At 38.7% G+C, this 21,852-nt stretch overlaps 1 protein-coding gene across 5 annotated transcripts in view; it reads right to left on the bottom strand.

Moving 5' to 3' along the window:
- ANKRD55 (ankyrin repeat domain 55) overlaps positions 1–21,852 on the bottom strand; it is a 195,758-nt gene that overhangs the window by 60,260 nt on the left and 113,646 nt on the right. For all 5 annotated transcript variants that reach the window (XM_045493602.1, XM_045493567.1, XM_045493583.1 and 2 more), the window contains one exon: positions 7,121–7,243. In XM_045493602.1, the coding sequence (XP_045349558.1) occupies positions 7,121–7,243 (123 nt within the window). The remainder of the gene's footprint in view (positions 1–7,120; positions 7,244–21,852) is intronic.

Genomic DNA, 21,852 nt, shown 5'->3' on the forward strand with positions numbered 1-21,852 from the left:
ATTGATGTAAGTGGGGTTAACATCCCCTAGTATTATTGTATTATTATCAATCAGTTCCTTTCTGTTTGTTAGTAATTGTCTTATGTATTTGGTTGCTCCTATGTTGGGTGTGTAAATACTTACAATTGTTTCATCTTCTTGTTGGCTTGTCCCTTTTATTATTATATAGTGTCCTTTATCTGTTGTTACAGTTATTTATTTATTAATTTAATATTTATTTTTGAGAGACAGAGAGAGACAGTGTGTGAGTGGGGGAGCAGCAGAGAGAGAAGGAGACACAGAATCTGAAGCAGGCTCTAGGCCCTGAGCTGTCAGCACAGAGCCCAGCCTGGGGTTCGAACCCATGAATTGTGAGATCATGTCCTGAGCTGAAGTTGGACGCTTAACTGACTGAGACACTCAGGTGCCCCCAGTCGTTGTTTTAAGGTCTAGTTTGTCTGATATATGTACTGCTACTTTGGCTTTCTTTTCACATCTATTTGCATGATAGATGTTTCTCCATCCCCTCATTTTTCACTCTGCAGGTGTCTTTAGTTCTGAAAAGAGTCTCTTGTAGGCAACATATAGATGGGTCTTGTGTGGTTTTTTATCCATTCTATTGCCGTATGTCTTTTGATTGCAGTGTTTAGTCCATTTACATTCAAAGTAATTATTGATAGATATGTATTTATTGCCTTTTTATTTCTTGTTTTGTAGTTGTTTCTGAAGATTTTCTCTGATCTTTTCTTGTCTTTCTCTCATGTTTTGCTGATTTTCTTTAGTGATATATTTGGATTTGTTTCTCTTTATACTTTGTATGTTTATTAGTGGCTTTTGATATATGGTTTGATATGTAGGTTTGTTTATAACCTCTTATGCATATCATATAGGAGTCTATATTAATTTGATGGTCATTTAAGTTTAAATCCATTCTTTTCCCCTCTCCTCCCCCTTTTAGATATATGTTACAATATTTTACATCCTTTGTTTTTGTGAGTCTTTTGACTTTTTTTTTTTACAGAAATATTCACTTACTGCTTTTGTGTTTCCTGCCTTTATACTGTCACTTTTGGTCTCTTTTTCATTTAGAGTCACCTTTAATATTTCTTGCAGGGCTGGTTTAGTGATCATGAAAGGTTTTGTTTGTCTCAGAAATGCTTTATCTCTTCTTCTGTTCTCAATGATAGCCTTGCTGGATAGAGTATTGTTGGCTGCAGATTTTTCCCATTCAGCACTTTGAACATATTATGCCATTCCCTTCTGTCTTGCAAAGTTTCTGTTGAGAAATCTCCCATGAGCCTTTTGGGCTTTTCCATGTAGGTTACTGACTTCTTCTGTCTTGCTGCTTTTAAGATTTTTTCTTTATCACTATATTTTGTAAATGTTATCATACATCTTAGTTTGTTGATTTTGATGGGAATTCTCTATGCTTCCTAGATATAAATATCTCCTTTCTTCACTGATAAGGAAAGTTTTCAGCTATTATGTCTTCAAAGAAAATTTCTGCCCCCTTTTCTCTCTTTTTCTTCTGGGGCTCCTGTAATACAAATGTTACTATCTTTAATGGAGTCACTGAGTATTCTTATGATTATTGCTTAAATTCTCTATCAGGCATTGTTACTTAAAAATGTTTCAGGGGTGCCTGGGTGGCGCAGTCGGTTAAGCGTCTGACTTCAGCCAGGTCACGATCTCGCGGTCCGTGAGTTCGAGCCCCGCGTCGGGCTCTGGGCTGATGGCTCAGAGCCTGGAGCCTGTTTCCGATTCTGTGTCTCCCTCTCTCTCTGCCCCTCCCCCGTTCATGCTCTGTCTCTCTCTGTCCCAAAAATAAATAAAAAAAAAAAAAAAACGTTGAAAAAAAAAAAATGTTTCATTTAGATCTCTGGCTCTGGCCCTGTTCTGTTCTTTCAGTTGGGATGAATTTCTCTGTCTCCTCATTTTGTCTACCTCTCTGTGTCTGTTTCTGTGTCTTAAGAATGTCAGCTATGTCTTTTGTTATTGAAAGTAGTAACTTTAGGGGCGCCTGGGTGGCGCAGTCGGTTAAGCGTCCGACTTCAGCCAGGTCACGATCTCGCGGTCCGGGAGTTCGAGCCCCGCGTCAGGCTCTGGGCTGATGGCTCAGAGCCTGGAGCCTGTTTCTGATTCTGTGTCTCCCTCTCTCTCTGCCCCTCCCCCGTTCATGCTCTGTCTCTCTCTGTCCCAAAAATAAATAAACGTTGAAAAAAAAATTAAAAAAAAAAAAAAAAAAAAAAAGAAAGTAGTAACTTTATGAAAAGGAGGTCCTGGAGTGCCCTGCAGTGTAGTGTCCCCTGTTCATCAAGACCTGGCACTTCAGGAGAGTATCCTAGGTGTGCTGCTTATGCCTTGCTATTGCATCTGAGTCACCTTTCTTTTCAGTACAGTTGTCTGCACTGACTCTGCCTGCTGTGGACTGTGCTAGCTCTCTGTGATGTTAGTGGACCCAGGCAGAGCAGCTCTGAGGGTGCATGACCCCTGGGGAACTTGGGAGCAGGGTGGCAGTATTAGCAAAATTTGTGTTGGGCCACTAGGCCTATGCTGGATCACCTCAACTGCTGTGGTGGCTGCAAGCTCTGCACTACATGGCAGGGGGCGTGTGGCTGGGTGCTGTGCTGTCGCTGGGCCAGGCTCTAGATAGCAGTTGTTCACCTGGTGGCTGGGTGGGGCATATGTGTACTTTTAACAAAATTTGCCTTGAGCCTGGGCCAAGGCTATAAATGTCTGTGCAGCCCCACCTCCCCCAGGTGGCTCTGTGTTTATGCTGGGGGGCAGGGGAGGAAAATGGTGCCTGCAAGTCCCTCATTTTCAGAGAAGTCCCCCAGTGTGCTCAGAAATCAGTATGAACACATCTGTCTCCCATGTGTCCTGGTGTTATGTAAACTCCAGTTTTTTTGTTGTCTCTCCATGTAGTCCACTATCTCTTTAAGGGCAGAGACCCAGCTATCATTCACTCTCCCAGCTCACCCAGAGCTGAGTCAGCTGACTTTTAAAGCTCCAGGCTCCAAGTCCCACTGTTTTTAAAAACTCACAGAATTCAGCCCTTCTAGTTTTTGAAGAAAAAACATTATGGGTATCAGTCTTCCTCATGTGATCACCTTGGTGCAAGGGCCTGTTTCTCTGCCCTCTCCCTGCAGTGCACAACTCCCTCCCTCCTGCAGGTAGCTTCCTTCCCCCTTTCCGATCTTCCTAAACTTTCAGGTGCAGTTTCTTCTCTATATTTAGTTTTTAAATTTGTTCTGCCAGTCTTTGGATCATTCTCCAGTTTATTGACTTGGATATGGATGATATCTAGTTGTAAATGTGGGATGGGGTGAGCTCAGTTTCCTCATACTCCTCCATCTTCCTAAGCTCTCGTGCTTGCTTTATTCTTTTTCAAAATTGATTTAACTATACTACTTCCTTTGCCTTTTTATATAAATTTTAGATAATTTTGTATATATCTACAAAAAATCTTGCTGGGGTTTGATAGAAATTGCATTAAATCTGCACATGAATTTGAAAAGCACTGCATATTTGCTATCTTCAGTCTTTTAATCTATGAGCATGGCATATCTCTCCATTTATTTAGATCTCCTTTGATTTCTTTCATTGGCATTTTATAATTTCCAGTATACAAGTCTTACATGTATTTTGTTATATTCACACCTAACTATTCTTTGTTGAGTGACTTTAAATAGCATTTTAATTTTAATTGTGGATTCCATGTGTTCATTTCTGGTATACAGGAATATAATTTGTTTTTCTGGATTGATTTTATATCCTGTGACCTGTATCCTGAACTCAGTTGTAGAAGTTTTTCTTGGTAGCCTCCTTAGTATTTTCTATGTGTAAAATCAAGCTGTGCAAAAAGAGACATTATTAGTTTTTCATTTTAAATAGATATGCCTTTATTATCTTTTCTTGCCTTTTTGTACTGGCTAGAACTTTCACCACTATGCTGAATATAAGAAAGAGTGGACATTTTTGCTTTGTTCCTGATCTTAGGTGTAAAGCATTCAGACTTTTTTACCATTAGGTAAAATGTTAGCTCTAGGTTTTTGTTTTTTTTGTTTTTGTTTTATAGATACTCTGTCAAATTGAGGAATTTCCCCTCTATTCCTATTTTTCTGAGAGTTTTTAATCATAAATGTATGTAAAATTTTGTCAAATACTTCTCTGCATTCATGGGTATAATTGTGTGATTTTTCTTCTTTAGCTGGTTAATATGGTGGATTACATTGATTGATTTTGAAATATTGAACCACACATCCCTACAACAAATCCCACTTGGTCATGGTATATAAATCTTGTTATATATTACTGAATTATATTTGCTAATATTTTACTAAGGCTTTCTTTATCGACATTCATGAGGAAGATTGGTCTTTAGGTTAATTTTTTACATCATCTTTTATATCATCTGGTTTTAATATCAGGGTAATACTAGCTTTATAAATATAACTGAAAAGAGTTTCCTTCCCATATTTTCTGGGAGAGATTATTTACAATTGGTGTTAACTATTATTTAAAACTTTGTAGGAGTTTCTAGGGAAACTATCTAGGCCCAAACATTTCTTTTTCTGGGAATTTAAAAATAATGAATGTACTTTCCTTAATATTTGTAGAGGCATTCAAATAGTCTATTTCCTATTGGATAAGTTGTGGTAGTTTATCTTTATGGAGGAATTGACCCATTTAATCTAAATAGTTAAATATATGGGTGTAGAGGTTTTGTTTGTTTGTTTGTTTTTTGTAATTCCTTTTTATTGGTTAGATGTCTGCAGGGTCTATAGTGATATCTTTGGTTTCACTCCTGACAGTGGTCTTTTGTGACTTCTTTCATTTTTTGTCTGTTTTTTATTGCTAGAATTTTGTCAATTTTATTGATCTTTTCAAAGAATCAGTTCCTTGCTTCAGTGATTTTCTTTATTGTTGTCTATTTTCAATTACCCTTATTTCTATTCTTTCTTTATTAGTTCTTTCCTTTGGGTTTATTTTGTTCTTTTTTTAAGTTCTTGGGGTAAGAATTTACATTATTGACTGATATTTTTCCTCTTTTCTAATGAATGTATTTAGTGTCATACATTTCCTTCAGCATTGCTTTGCCTGTGTCACACAAATTCTAAGATATATTTTCACTTCCACTCATAGGCAGGACAAGCTAGGATTGAACCCAGTCTGGCTCTTGCACTTATCACACAAGTAGTATCAAACATTTGTCTCTCCTCATTTCCCATTATTAGCCATGAAGCAGATGTACAAGTAAATCTCCTTTAAAAAGAAACAAGCAAACAAATAAACAAAAAAAACTACTATTGATAAGTTAGGGACAACTACTCACTTTACAAAACATTTTGCTGTCATGATAAGGGATTCTCAAGCTCTTCATGGGACAGGTATGCTGGTTAAAAATCATTAATGACACAAGTACTAACACAGAAAAAACAATGATAGAACTTTTTATTATGGGGTGCCTGGGTGGCAGTCGGTTGAGCATCTGTCTTTGGCTCAGGTCATGATCTCATGGTTTATGAGTTGGAGCCCTGCACTGGGCTCTCTGCTGTCAGCACAGAGCCCACTTTGGATCCTCTGTCTCCCTCTCTCTCTGCTCCTTCCCCACTTGTACTCTCTCTCAAAAATAAATAAACATTAAAACAAAAAACCCAAACACTTTTGTTATAGTCCCACAAGTGCCTGATGCTCTTTTTTTTTTTTTTTTTTTAGCCTATTTTCTTTCAGTTGTTCAGATTGGCTCATTTCTATCATTCTATTTTTAAGTTTGTTGATCCTTTCCCTCTGCTTCCTCACTCTGCTGCTGAGTTTATTTACGGAGTTTTTAATTGTGATTATTGTATTTTTCAGGTTAAAAATTTTCCATTTAGTTCTTCTTTATATCATCTATTTCTTTGTTTAAGCTTCCTATTTCTTCATTTGTTTCAAGGATGTTTGTAATTGTTCATTGAAGTTTTTTTTTTTTTTTTCATGACCTCTTCAAAATCTGTCAGGTAATTCTAACATCTATTATCTCAGTTTTGTATCTATTGATTATCTTTTTTCATTCAGTTTGAGATCTTCCTGTTTCTTGATATAACAAATTGTTTTTTATTGAAATCTGGACATTTGGGATATTGTGTTGAGTTGCTTAATCTTACTTAAACCCTCTATTTTAGCTGGCTTTCCCTGACAATACTCCAAAGGGGGAGAAGGTATGTACTTGTGACCTCATTATTGCCAGGTCCAAGTTCCCTATTTAGCTTCCATTGACATTTGAGGGAGAAGATTCTTCATTACTGGGTGGGAGTACTGGCAACTAGGGGGAGGGAGGCTCACTAGTTGGGGTGGAGGTCCAAGATCTCTACTAGGTCTTTGCTGGAATAATGAGCCTAAAGCCACAGGTTCTCATTTGTCTGTTTTTTGTGTGATGTTTGGTTGGAGTAGACTCATTACTGTCTACAAGTTTTCTGTGTTGCTATGTGGTCCCTTTCCTGGTTCTTTGGCTAGAGGGCAGGCTTTTGTTGGGGCTTTGTTTTTCTTTTTTTGTTTTTTGGTCTGTGACTGTTGGCCCTTCTGAGCTGTTGGATTCTTCAACTCCAAGTTGGGATATAAGAGGCAAAAAAGAAAACCCAAGAAACTTACCACAGTGTTTATTCCTTGGGTCACATGGTCCCAGCCGGTCTGTCATTTTCTCTCCACCTTCGGGAGTGTTCTTATGTTTATATTATATACAACATCCAGGATTTTTAGTTATATTTAGCAGGAGGAATAGAGAAACAAGTACATCTACTCCATCTTCTGAGAAGCAGGTCTTTGCTTCTGGCTTTAATAGTCATACTTTCCCAACATCCACTGCCACCAAAAATAGCCCTCTTTCTATATTCCTTTTTTAACTACTTGGTGTATCTACTTTAGTCATTCATACAAATAAGTTGAAAATAAATCTAAATCAACTAGATTCATTATATGAATGGTGTAAAAAAAATTGGAAGATTTGTGTCCAAGACCATCATTTAAAGACAAGCCACTCCTTGTCCCTCCAGTACCAAATGGCCTGTTAGATGTAATTTTAACAGTGCTCACCTCTGAAGACCATCTCTAAAAGAATAGAGAAGAACATTCTGCAGGCTTCAAAAATGAATAAATAGCTCACCTTCACTGTCACAGCATTCTAGGATGGAAGGGTCTTCACGAATTACTGAGGTCAGAGCATTGACATCTCCATTAGAAGCTGCCTGATAAACCATGGTCAGGTCAACTTCCTCAGATGAGTCACCTTCATGAATCAAAAAGAGATACACTTCGTGTGTGTAGCAAATTCACTGAAAGAGTAACAACACCCACAACATCGCACATACAAGTGATTCATGAAAACTTCTTTAATGAATCTGAGCAGGAGGCTGAGTCATCCTCTTATAAGCAACCTCAATGCTTCTGAAGAAAGGTGGACCCCTGTGGGTCATGTTGTAACATTACCATATATTGGGAAGGAGTCTGAGGGATTAGATGTCCTCTGAGATTTTGTGACTCTTTCTAGGCCTTCAGGCTTCTCAAAATCAGTGAGACTAGAAAGGAAAATGGGACCCCATGTTGGTTCTAGGCTCCCCTCTGATCTGAAACATGATAAATTTGTTAAACTCAGTGAATCAGTTTACCTACCTCTGATGGAGATATTGCATTATTTTCTTTTCTTCTGACATCCTCTCCAGTCTATTCCCCTCAGCTGTGTTCCCTGATGGCTGATGCTTGCTGACTACTTCACCCAGGTACCCTCCCTCTTTGGCTTGCCCATAGGAGACACTGGCAAGAGACTGGTAGGGAGAAGGGAAAGAGGTAGGGAATTTCTTTCTGCCTTTCCCTGGTGTAGTGTCTAATAGTAGCTGCTGCTCTCCCACCAGGATGTTCCTCCTCCCTAGAACCAGCTCTTACTGGGCTCCCTTTGGTAACAAACACCATTCTCGCCACGCTGCCGCCTCTCTGCTGCAAACTTCTTCATTTGAACCAGCTGGGGTTACATGACATGCTGTTTCCAGAAAGAAGAGACCTGTATGCAATTGCTTTGAATTTGGTAGCCACCTGTACTATACCTTTGTGCAAGACTAAACCAATTGAACCAACTAATAGTACTGCCAAAAGTGACAACAGAACTGTGGGTCAAGTGACCCTAGGGGAGCACCGTAAGGGCTGGGAGCTTTAGTGAGGTGCTATGCAGAGTCCTTCTACTTTTACAATTTCCCCCCATACATAGCCATTATTCAGGGAAAATATATGTAAGAAAAGTTTTTTAAATTGTGTTTTTTCTATGAATGTAGACACTGCACCAGAAATACTTTACAGTTCTAATATATCTTTAGTTGGCAGTGATCCTAACCTATTGGCTGGGTTTCTCTGCCCCAGTACTTCTGGGAAGTGATTAGTGATTTTTTAACCAGTTGACCTGTCCCAGATGGAGCTTGTTATTGCAAATGGTTCACTTACGACAACAAGCTGCTTTGTAAAGTGAGTGGTTCCCTAATTTATCCACAGTAAATTTGTTGTAGGTGGTGGTGTTTTTAAAGCAGGCTCACCTGCGCATTTGCCTGGGGGCTGGAAATAGGAGATGAGAGATGTCAAATGTCCCCTCTGCCATAAGAACTCTGCAGCCACACACCTTGGGTTCAAGTCCCGGTTTTTACTAACTAGCTCTGTGAATTTGGGAAATTACCTGCTCTGGGCCTGTTTCCTTGTTTCTAAAATGGAGATGATGATGATGATGACGACAACCACCTATGTCATAAAGTTGTTGTCAGGAATAAGTGAATTAATACTTAATCCTATGTGCTTTTAGAACAGAGAATAGCATGTAGACGACACTATATATACTTTGCTACTACTTTTGTTTTGTGCATGTGTGTGTTTGTGTTTAGGAAATATGAGAAATCTGGAGCAAATAGAGAAGAAGGCCTCTTTTTGATGATGGCTAGATAAAGAATTCATACTTTGCACAGAACATTTACTCTGCTGGAAGCCCTCCTAGGAGTCTAGGAATTTTTTAAAGGTTGATAATGATGTCTTTGGGCCCCAAAATAGGGCTCACACTTAAGGAAAATGATGGGCCTGGTATCTGATTATATGACCACATCCAAAGATGCTGGAATGTCACCTCAGAAAGAAGATCTTGGTGTTGGGCTGTGAAGCTCTGTGTTAACAGCATGTTTACATCTTATATAACATGTTTATAATACATATATACACATGATTATAATCTGTTCAATATTGAGTGCAATCAAATCTGTAAGGCACATTCATCACACTGTTGAGCATATACAGTTGAGACAAACAAGGAATTCACTACTTGATAGAATTAGAATCCCCAAAATAACTTTCCAAGAGGATTCTAATAAGATTGTATTTAATAGGAATAAATACAGGGCAATGTATCCTAGTTTTAAAACACTCAGTTGGACTTACTGAAGGGTAGCTGACTTTATAGTTATTGTTGCTCAAAACCCCCTCAGCATACAGGTGACCTTAACCTGAGCATTCTCTGGGGATCAGCTCTTCTCCACTTTTGGACCATGGGCTGATTCAGTGGAGTTGACAACATCCCTGGTCAGGGGCAGAACACATGACCTGGAAATAAGTCACTCAGCACCAGCATTATCTGGCCACAGAGATTGGTTCAGGAACGTGACCCAATCAGAGGCCATGAATGGCAATATGCTTTGATCAGAATTGCTGGGAGCAATACTGTTGCTTTATTCCACCACCCATGAACTTGGGAGAGACTGGGAGGCATCTCATGGGTATAGAGACTATCTAAGAATAAAGAAAACACAAGGAGCAAAGCAGAGTTCTACAAAAAGAAGGAAATAATTGAGACCCGGTGACATCATTTGAACTCCTGAATCAAGCCACACTTCAAGTCCCCACCATTAAATTTAAATGTGCCAATAAATTCTTTTTTTGTCAGTTTGCATAGTTTATGTATTTGCTTTTTCCTTTGAATCACTGAAAGAGTTCTAAGAGCTAAAAAGGTTTTAGCAGTGGCACATCAGTTAAGAACTTAGGGGTTTAGCTTCGTAGTTTGCTTTGTAGGAATGAACAGTGTGATGAACTAGTAGGAGCTTTGGCTGTATTATTAATCGTTTAGCAAACAGATTGAAGGAGGTGATAGGCTTTTCTGTTCTTAACTGGTCAGTGTTATGTTGAGGTCTATGGCCTGTGTGTGGATTAAATGGGCTATTGGTGGTTGGAGAACATTCAGAGTGACCAGAATGGGGTATGTATGGATTTCATTCATGTCACTTGAGGAACAATTGAAGAAATAGATGTCTTTTTTTTTTTTTCAACGTTTATTTATTTTTGGGACAGAGAGAGACAGAGCATGAATGGGGGAGGGGCAGAGAGAGAGGGAGACATAGAATCGGAAACAGGCTCCAGGCTCTGAGCCATCAGCCCAGAGCCTGACGCGGGGCTCGAACTCCCGGACCGCGAGATCGTGACCTGGCTGAAGTTGGACGCTTAACGGACTGCGCCACCCAGGCGCCCCAAAGAAATAGATGTCTTTACACCAGAGATTATTCCACTGGGTCATGATAGCAGCCTTCAGATATTTGAAGATTTTTTTTAAGTAAAAAATTGTGGTGAAAAATATGTAACAAAAAATTTACCATTTCAATGTTTTTTGTTTGTTTCTTTTGAGAGAGAGAAAGAGAGAGAGAGCGAGAGAGGGAGAGAGAGAAGGAGAGAAGCGGAGCTCACCTGATGTGGGACTCGAATTCAGAACAGTGAAATCATGACTGAGTCAAAATCAGATGCTCAACTGATGGAGCCACCCAGGTACCCTCCATTTCAACCCTTTTTAAGTGTGCAGTTCAGGGTCATTATGTACATTCACAGTGTTGTGCAACCATCACCATCAATCATTTCCAGAACTCTTTTCATCTTCCAGAATTCAAACTCTGTACCCATTAAAATAGTAACTCCTGACTCTTCTCTCATACCAGCCCCTGTAAACTACCATTCCACTTTTACCATTCACTTTCTGTGAATGTTACTACTCTAGCAATCTCATACAAGTGGAATTGACAGTGTTTGTGCTTTTGTGACTTGCTTATTTTACTTAGCATAATGTCCCAAGGTTGATCCATGTTGCAGCATGTGTCATAATTTCCTTCTTGTTCAAGGTTGAATAATATTCTATTATATGTTTAGACCACATGTAGTTTATTAATTTATCCACTGATGGATATTTGGGCTGTTTCCACCTTTTGGCTATTGCAAATAATGTTATCATGAATATGCTTATTCAAATATCTCTTTGAAACCCTGATTTCAATTCTTTTGGGTATAAACTTAAAAGTGGAGTTGCTGGATCATATGATAATTTTATTAAACAATTTTTAAGAACCATCATAATGTTTCCCACACTGGCTGCACCATTTTATATTCCTGCCAACACCACAGAAGGTTTCTAATATTCCCATGATCTTACTGACACTTGTTATTTCCTGTTATCGTTTGATGTGTTTGTTTTAATAGTACATAGTCTAATGGTTGTGAGGTGATATCTCATGATTTTGATTTGCATGTCCCAATTATTAGTCATTTTGAATATCTTTTCATGTACTTATTGGCTATCTGTATATCTTCCTTGGAGAAATATCTCCTTAAGTCCTTTGTCCATTTTTTAATCAGGTTGTTTGTGTTTTGGCGTTAAGTTATAAAAATTCTTTATATATTCTGGATATTAACCACTTATCAATTTATGATTTGCATATATTGTCTCTCATTCTGTGGATTGCCTTTTCATTCTGCCAATCATGTCCCTTGATGCACAAAAGCTTTTAACTCTGATGTAGTTCAACTTGTCTACTTTTTCTTTTGTTGTCTATACATTTGTCATCATATCCAAGAAATCACTGTCAAATTTAATGTCACAGAGCTTTCCCCCTATAATTTCTTCTAAGATTTTTATAGTTTTAGGTCTTATGTTTGTATCTTTCATTGATTTTGAGTTAATTTTTGTATATGGTGTTAAGGTAAGGGTCTGATTTTTCTTCTTTTACATATGACTATCCAATTGTTCCAGCACTATTCTTCCCCATTAAATGGTCATGGCACCCTTGTTGAAAATCAGTTGATTTATATGTCTGGGATTATTTTTAGTCTCACAGTTCTGTTACATGGATCTATATGCCTGACTTTATGTTAGTACTACAGAGTTTTGATTACTGTAGCTTTGTAGTATATTTTGAAATCTGGAAGTTTTGAAACCTCCAACTTTATTTTTCTTTTGTAAGATTATTTTGGCTGTTTGGGACTCCTTGAGATTCCACATGGCTTTTTAGGATTGATTTTTCTGTTTCTACAAAAATAGAAAAAAATTTTTGACTGAAGGTCACAAAACCATTTATATGCAGAAGATTACATAAACAATAAATTCTTCTTTCTCTTCTTTCCTTATCTAATATTTATTTTTCTATCTAGTATAATTGGAATTTTGATCAAGATTGAATTGAATCTGTGGATTTCTTTGGGTAGCACTGACATCTCAACAATATTATCTTCTAATCCATGAAATGCAGGATGTCTTCCCATTTATTAGTGTCTTCTTTAATTCCTTTCAGCAATGTTTTGTAGTTTTCAGTGTGTAAGTCTTTAGCATCCTTGGTTAAGTGTATTCCTAGATATTTTATTTTATTTTTTGATGCTGTTGTAAATAGAGCTGTTTTTCAAACAAGTTTTTTTTTTTTTTAATTTGCATCCAAATTAGTTAGCATATAGTGTAGCAATGATTTCAGGAGTAGATTCCTTAATGCCCCTTATCCATTTAGCCCTTCCCCCTCCCACAACCCCTCCAGTAACCCTCTGTTTGTTCTCCATATTTATGAGTCTCTTATGATTTGTCCCCCTCCCTGTTCTTATATTATTTTTGTTTCCCTTCCCTTATGTTCATCTGTTTTGGCTCTTAAAGTCCTCATAGGAGTGAAGTCATATGATATTTATCTTTCTCTGACTAATTTCGCTTAGCATAATACCCTCCAGTTCCATCCACGTAGTTGCAAATGGTGAGATTTCATTCTTTTTGATTGCCAACTAACACTCCATTGTGTGTATGTATGTATATATATATATATATATATATATATATATGTATATGTATATATACCACATCTTCTTTATCCATTCATCCATCGATGGACATTTGGGCTCTTTCCATACTTTGGCTATGGTTGATAGTGCTGCTGTAAACATTGGGGTGCATTTGCCCCTTCAAAACAGCACACCTATATCCCTTGGATAAATATCTCATAGTGCAATTGCTAGGTCGTAGGGTAGTTCTATTTTTAATTTTTTGAGGAACCTCCATACTGTTTTCCAGAGTGGCTGCACCAGCTTGCATTCCCATCAAACAAGTTTTTAAGCAAAGAGTTTTATGGTTAAATTGTTTCATGGAACCCCAGCAGTTAGAAATAGCAGTGAGTGACAATGACAGAGAAAAGGGTATTTTAAATGTTAAAGCACTGTAAAAATATTATGGGCCACCTCAAGAGGTAGTGAGTTTCCTGACACTGAAGATGGCCAATACTGGCTAGATAGCCACCAAAGAAGTGTACTGTAGAAGGAATTCAGCAGCATGAAGCATAGCACAAGGGAACAGGAAGATGTATGAGGCAGAAGAAAACCTATTTCAGAGTTCCTTCTAGCCTTGAGTTGTCATACTCAACCACTGAGCCATTAAGAAACAGGAAATGAAGGGGTTTCTGCAGAGGATGTGTAGAAATAGTCAATTTAAGTTGTGGTCAATGAAAATAATTAGCTGTAAACTTAAGACTATACAAAGAATTCCTGTGAAAATGAGAAAGAGTGATGTAGAAATAAAATAGTAAGTATAAGGAGAAGGATGAATGATGGTCATTAATGAATCTAAAAGAGAAGAAATTTTTTTTCTACTGAAGGTCACAAAACCATTTATATGCAGAAGATCTAAATAAACCAGCAATACATGAACTCTTTCTTCTTTCCTTCTTTCTTGGCTTACCTGTCTATCGATGTATCTATCATCTACCTATTTGTCTACCTAGTATCATCTAACTACATCCAGCACATGGTTTGAATGGGTCTTGCATCTCTAATTGTGTGAAAGTAAAACAGACAGACTTATGTATGGGTGCATAAAGAGAAATTCCAGAATTCACACAGAGGGGGAGAGACTGAAAGTAGATAAAATGGAAAAGAGACAAATAGGAAGAAAGAAGCGTGTGAATAGATGTAGACTATGTTTTATAAAAATGATATTGTTGTATGTGTATAAACATGAAATATGGAAGATTGGAAGAATATGCATCAAAAAGACAACAGAGATCATCTCTTGGATGTTCTTTAGAAATTTCTATATTTTCCAAATTCTCTAGATGAGTTTATGTTTTTAAAAATTATTGAAGTAAGTCAAGTCTTTTCCTTAACTGCTGAGGGGTATGTCTTATAAGCTTTACACGTGCTACTACTGGGGCACCTGGGTGGCTCAGTCAATTAAGCATCTGACTTTGGCTTAGGTCAGTATCTCCCTGCTCATAAGTTTGAGCTCCGTGTTGGGCTCTGTGCTTACAGCTTGCAGCTCTGAGCCTGCTTTGGATTCTGTATCTCTGCCTCTCCCCACTCACTTGCTCATGTGTTCTCTCTCTCTCAAATATAAACAAACATTAAAAAAATACTTTAATAACATGATATTACTAAATGGGTAAACAGAGCCTAGTTATGTCTATAACTGAGAAAACAAGTCCTGGATATTCGACAAAGTACTGAAAAAGAAAAAATATATATGTCTTTTTCTAATTCTGCTCTTTACAAATACCCTAGATTAAAAAAACAGGTACAGGGGCGCCTGGGTGGCGCAGTCGGTTAAGCGTCCGACTTCAGCCAGGTCACGATCTCGCGGTCCGTGAGTTCGAGCCCCGCGTCGGGCTCTGGGCTGATGGCTCAGAGCCTGGAGCCTGTTTCCGATTCTGTGTCTCCCTCTCTCTCTGCCCCTCCCCCGTTCATGCTCTGTCTCTCTCTGTCCCAAAAAAATAAATAAACGTTGAAAAAAAAAATTAAAAAAACAAACAAAAAAAAAAAAAAAACAGGTACAGGGGCACCCGGGTGCAGTTGGTTAAGCGTCTGAATTCGGCTCAGGTCATGATCTCATAGTTTGTGAGTCTGAGCCCCACATGGGACTCCGCACTGGCAGTGCGGAGAATGCTTGGGATTCTTGATCTCTCCTCTCTCTCGGTTCCTTCCCTGCCTGTGCTCAATCTCTCTCTCTCAAAATAAATAAATAAATAAATAAATAAATAAATAAATAAAACCAGATACATATTTTAAAATTGTATCAATTTTCACCTAAAAACTGGAAGGATAGGCATTCTTATAATCATCTATTTCCCTCATTTTTCATGGTTAAAAACCCTGAACGTTTTCTGGAGGTATCACAAATTGTCTACCTAACCTTAAGTGCCTACCTCTTTATTTTTTTTTTTTTAATTTTTTTTAACGTTTATTTATTTTTGGGACAGAGAGAGACAGAGCATGAACGGGGGAGGGGCAGAGAGAGAGCGAGACACAGAATCGGAAGCAGGCTCCAGGCTCTGAGCCATCAGCCCAGAGCCTGACGCGGGGCTCGAACTCACAGACCGCGAGATCGTGACCTGAGCTGAAGTCGGATGCTTAACCGACTGAGCCACCCAGGCGCCCCAAGTGCCTACCTCTTTAATAGTGGCACTTGTTGTGTTTCTTTGAATCTCAGACATATGACAGGCCAGTAGAAATGTTTGGGATTAGAGGACCTTCCTCAGAATTTCTCAGATTTACACAAATGTAGGCCCCTTTTCTAGTTCTGTCCTTGAGTTATTATGGAGGAGTTTCTTGGGAAAGCCATTGCCTGCATCAGTTACTGGCTTATTTTATTGAAATTTACCTAGAGGTCAGCTTGACACTTGTTCTGCTTAAGCTGTGACCGTTTTGTGGAAGAGCCTGGTCAATGTGAAAATAGATTAGGTATTGCAGTTTCAAGAGTCTAAAGAATGGTCTTAAGGGGCTTTCTTCAGTTCATTCTATCCTGAGGATGCTTGGGTGGATCACCCACTCTAGAATCACTATGAAGTCTAGATCCAACAGAGGACTTTGTAGATCTTTCTTAAACTGTTGCTTGCCGTGGAATTGATTGCCTGTGAGGAATTGAAGTTTAATCACTCATCCATTTACTCAACATCTACCCTTAGGCTAGTGAAATTGCTGGGACAAAGGTTGTAGAGTCTCTGTGTTTAAGAAAGACACACCCTAGTGGGAATACAAACGTGCAATTGACAACAGAAATATACCAGTGCTATGGCAAGATGAAGAATCACTTAAATGAATAGTTTCTTGGGCATTCTCCTAATTCAGATCCCTCTCTCCTCCTGCAGGATTATCCTGGGTGTTTTAGGGATAGTAGAGAAATTGCATTTTGGGAGCTGCCTGGAATGACTTATCCATAAGGTGGTGAGGCCTTTGTAATTTTAGGAAGGATGCCAGGCCTACACTGTACCCTGATGGCTCCATGTGACAATGTTGCCACCCACTGGTGATGAAGAGTCTCTGTGGGCCTTGACCTGGTCCCTGAACTAGAATGGTGTCAGTCCTGCTGGACAGAATTAAAAGTCAGTCTGGAAGTCTTTGGAAGTACAGAAACAAGTTTAAAATCATTGATACATGGAATTGAAACAAAAGTAGTTTCATTCGACTCATTATATATGTTATGTGACAAACTGCATACTTACTTGGAGGCAACATAGAAAAACCATAAGGTCATAGACCCAACCTCCAGAGTTTGAACCCTAGCACTGCCGCTTACCTGCTGGCTGTGTGACCTTGGGTGCAGTGCTAAACCTCTCTATTCATATTCTTCATTTGTCAAATGCGTGAGAATAGTAATTACCTGGTAAGGCTGTCTGGAGAGCTAAATAAATTAATCCATGTAAGGTGCTTATAGCAATGCCTGCACAGAGTAAGCACTGAAATCATGTCAATTATTATTAATATTACTTCTTTAGTGTAGATAGTACTCTCTGTCTTCTATGTCCTTAATGACACCCTTTGCATTGCTGGGCAGGCTACAGAGATCTTGTGAGCTGAAACATTTTGGTATTTCTCCTGTTTTTTCCTCCAGTCCCTCAGGGTGTATTGGCTGAAGATTTAAGAGTGTTTTATAAAGTACCAGTCATATGAAAGGAGGAAAAAGTTTCTTTCTAACATTTTAAAGAGAAAAATAGCTCCAAATTTTCTGCATATGCCAGCTGAGAGAACAAGTACTCAAAGCAACTTTCATGCCCTGGGAGTAGAAAAGGAGATTTCATTCTGTGGGGAGGAAGTCTTGCAACAATATTATCTCTAGGGTAAATATCTGGCCACCATCAGACCTTTCTTAATAACTAGATTTGTGATGTAGCACATGTTGTGTTTCTTTGAATCTCAGCTGCACTGTGTTCCTCGGGGTGCTTCTTCTGACCTGTGAATGTCATTCCACAGTTGGCATCTCTATTGAACCTGGGGTGGTAGTGAGGTGGGGTCTGGGGGCACTGGAAAATGGAATTTACTATTTTAAGAAGCATGTCTGTGTTGAACTTCAATAGTGATGCCTCTCTAGAATGTATTTTCATAGAATGAACTTTCATTTTAATAATACTAATTCTTAAGAAGAACTGAATTTTCAAAGCATAGGGCTTTGAGTATCCGTTCAATGAATGGATTGATTGAGTGATTTAGCACGCATTTTCAATGGGGTTTCTCAGCCATTGGAGTCTTGTGGACATCTTGATGTTAAAATACTGTGTCAGTAAGTTCTCTGGCAATTAGGCAGGTATAAATTTTAAATGAATTTTATGAAGGACTGTGCTAGCTTAGTTGGCCTTTGGAAATTGCAAAGGAAGCCAAGTGTTGTTATTCAACCACCCTTCCTTCAATACCCCTAACTCTTTTGTAGATCAAATACATCCCTCAACCTATCTTTTTCACTTTCCAAAAATGGGAGGTGTATACATCAAGTATTTGTCATTTTACCTGGGGACTCTGGGAGGTGAGGAATTGGTGAAAAGTCAGAGTTTGTTAGCTGAGGGAAGACATGAGCACCATTTTCAAATACTGGAAAACTGGAAGAGGATTTAGATTTGTTTTCTGTAGATACACAGGGAGAACTAGTGGTGGGTAGTTTCTGGTGAGTAGAAATTGACCTAATTGAGACTTCAAATAGCTAGAGCTATTCAAAACTAGAAGAGCTTATCTTGCGAGCTAGTGTGCTTCTCATCACTACCCAAGTTTAAGTGGGTTCTGACCAACAAAGCTTGGGATGCTGTTAATTAGATACCTGTGCTGAATAGAATGTTGGCCGCTAAGGTTCCTTTCATGATTGAGGTTCTACATGTCTTTCTCACTTCTGTGGAGAACCAAATAACAAATCACCTACTGTTGATGAATAATGACTATTGGGCTGGAAGTGGTTTGGAGAAGGAGGTCTTCCTTGGGTCCTCTAAAAGACATTTTTCAAGTGGCCCTCTACTGTAGCCACTTAAAAAATGCTCCTAGTGCCTTGATTTCCTGAAAACAGTTTAAGAAAACAAATTTAGTTTGTCTGTTCCAGCGTTAGAGATTGAACAAGTCTGTCACTCTGTAGTCCCTTTGCTTTGCATTGTTCCTGAAGCCTTGTTGCAGACACATTCTGTCAGCTGGTCTTCCATGGATGTCCTTGTTGTCTTGACTTCTCTTTCTCCCTCTTTATCAATAGTTAATTCAGATTGGACATGATCTCTTACTTATTTAAATTTTCTTTAAATTTGAACTGACCCTGAAAATTTCTACACTTGCTTTCTGTCCACAGTCACAAATTGACAATAAGTTCCTGAATGGCTGTCTCCATGTGTTTTTAAAGATGTCTGTTCCTGCCATGGTTTCGTTGTTGTGTAATAAAAGGCAGAGCATGAAGCCAAACCTAGTGAATAATCACTCTTTATATGTCTGTACTAGAATTTTGGTAGTATAGTTTTGCCTTTATTACAGGAGAAAAAAATCTCTAACATTAGATAGTAGAAGCTAGAGTAGTGTTGGATGTATTGTAGATACTTGATAATTATGTGTTTATATGATTGCATCAGCATATTCTTTTCCATTTGACAAGTTGAACAGAGTGCATATAATAACTGAAGTCTCGGGCGCCTGGGTGGCTCAGTCGGTTGAGCGTCCCACTTTGGCTCAGGTCACGATCTCGCGGTCCGTGAGTTCGAGCCCCGCATCGGGCCCTGGGCTGATGGCTCAGAGCCTGGAGCCTGCTTCCGATTCTGTGTCTCGCTCTCTCTCTGCCCCTCCCCCGTTCATGCTCTGTCTCTCTCTGTCTCAAAAATAAATAAACGTTAAAAAAAATTTATAAAAAAAAAGGAAAAGAACTGAAGTCTCATTTTTCATAATCCTTGGTAAAAGAGTTATGAAAAGTAGTGAAAGAAGGAGTCTTCTCCTTTAAATAATTTTGTAAGGCTTATCACTAGGATTTTAAGTGGAGTTAAATGAACAGCTTCTGTCAACTATCAAATATAGATGTATGGTTAAAGTAAGGCTGGTTTATACTGTATTATCAGAACTTTATACATTTAATATTATGAGATCTAAAACAGTGGCAACAGAAATGACTTCTCAGTAACTAAGAGATGTGAATTCTCACTTAAATCTGAATCTCATAAAGAATCCTCTTTTTGAACAATGAGCATATTATCCAAGTGTGTTACTGTGAATCTATTTGGGTTCAGCTGCCTATTTTGTGAAATTAGAGGTTGACTATATCCTTGGATCTCAACACTGGCTAAACATTAGAGTCACCTTGGGAGCTTAAAAAAAAAAACTGATGTTCAAATGCTATCCCCAGGTATTTTGATTCAATTGATCTATCATTTTATGTTATTTTATTTATAATATTCTCTTGCTTTATAAAAACTACAAAATACAGATGAAAAGAAGAAAATACATCCTCAAAGATAATCACCATTAAGATGTTGATGTGTTGTATGTAGTTAACTTATGTGACGCAATGGGCTTCCTTCCCACCTCTTCCTTCCTGGAACCTCTGTTCCTCTACCTGCCTGTATGATGTAATGAGGGGGTATGGAGAAATGCTAGCAAGAGCAGAAGCCTGTGAGCCTGAAGGATCTGGTTGCTTCAGAATGAGAAATTGTGAGAGCCTCTGCCCTTTCCATCTTCTCCTTCAAAATCTCAACTGTCTCTTGCTCCCCATTCTGCACTCAAAATGGATATGACTGAAAATGAGTGGTAACCCAACTCACAGGCTGTATAAATGAGAGGGCAGACTCCTGAGGAGCAAGCAAAGGGGATAAAACATCCAAAAAGTTGTGAGGCCAGGAGGCAAAAAAAAACCCAGGAGGGACAAAGTCCTAGAAGGTGCTATAGCACCCTGAGGTACTAAGCCTCAGGGATAAGGACAGTGACTTCATGCCTGTGGCTGCTGGTGGGACAGGACTAGCTGGCCAAGCTAGCCATACAACTCTTTAATCTCTCACACTGTGATCTTTCCACGGTTGGAATACAATGATAGAACCTGAAAAAAAATGACTAAAAGATCTTCTAAGACAGTGTGAGTTTGGCTAACAATAAGGGCATTTTGTTACTTATTTACTAAGTGAATCTCTGTCTCCCCTTCCCCACCCCAATTCCCCTTCCGCAATAAGGCACCAGGTCAAGGGTCTATTTTAAGAGGTCTGTATTAAGAGTATCTAACAACTGGTTTATCAGAGCCTCCATCAGAATGGAAGCAGGCCTAACAGCTGGAGTGGGATCTATAACTTTTTAGCTGCTAAATTGTGGGTAATGTGTTTGTGTTCCTAGGGAATGATTGGTACAGAAGGATGGATGGTCCCTATTGATCAGAGGGCACAGAGGTATTTTAATATTGTAACAAAATCAATGACTAACAGTTCTGAGCATAGTCCTGCACTTACACATATCTATTTATTCATTATTAAATGAGATTATGCTATACATGTAATTTTTATTTTTGCCCCTTTTCATTTAATATTTGATCATAAATGTTTTCCCATGTCCTAAGGTAAGATTTTAAAATGTTATTTAAAATTTTTTTTTTTTAATGTTTTTTTTTATTTATTTTTGAGATGGGGAGAGACAGAGCATGAACGGGGGAGGGGCAGAGAGAGAGGGAGACACAGAATCGGAAACAGGCTCCAGGCTCTGAGCCATCAGCCCAGAGCCCGACGCGGGGCTCGAACTCACGGACCGCGAGATCGTGACCTGGCTGAAGTCGGACGCTTAACCGACTGCGCCACCCAGGCGCCCCTTAAAATGTTATTTATAAAATGTGGCATAAATCCCATTGACTGAACTTAGCCATAATTGATTTGATCCTTTTATTATCATAGGACATTTAAATTTTTTCTTTTTGGAGAATCGAAGGTTCTGTAGCTATTCCAAATAATGCCATAATATTCTTGCATATATATCTTTTTCCACGTCTTTGATTATTTGCTGTGGACATATTCCTAGAAGTGAACGTGGGAGTCAATTCATTGACTCTTTGTTAAATTGGCCTCCCCAAGCAGGCTTTGACAGCACACCACTTCACCTTTCTTTTTAAAAAATTTTCTTTTAACGTTTATTTATTTTTTGAGACAGAGAGAGACAGAGCATGAACGAGGGAGGGGCAGAGAGAGAGGGAGACACAGAATCGGAAGCAGGCTCCAGGCTCTGAGCCATCAGCCCAGAGCCCGACGCGGGGCTTGAACTCACGGACCGCAAGATCGTGACCTGAGTTGAAGTCAGACGCTTAACCGACTGAGCCACCCAGGCGCCCCACTTCATCTTTCTTAATGATAG

The sequence above is a fragment of the Leopardus geoffroyi genome, chromosome A1 (assembly GCF_018350155.1).
Source record: "Leopardus geoffroyi isolate Oge1 chromosome A1, O.geoffroyi_Oge1_pat1.0, whole genome shotgun sequence".
Taxonomy (NCBI): Eukaryota; Metazoa; Chordata; class Mammalia; order Carnivora; family Felidae; genus Leopardus; species Leopardus geoffroyi.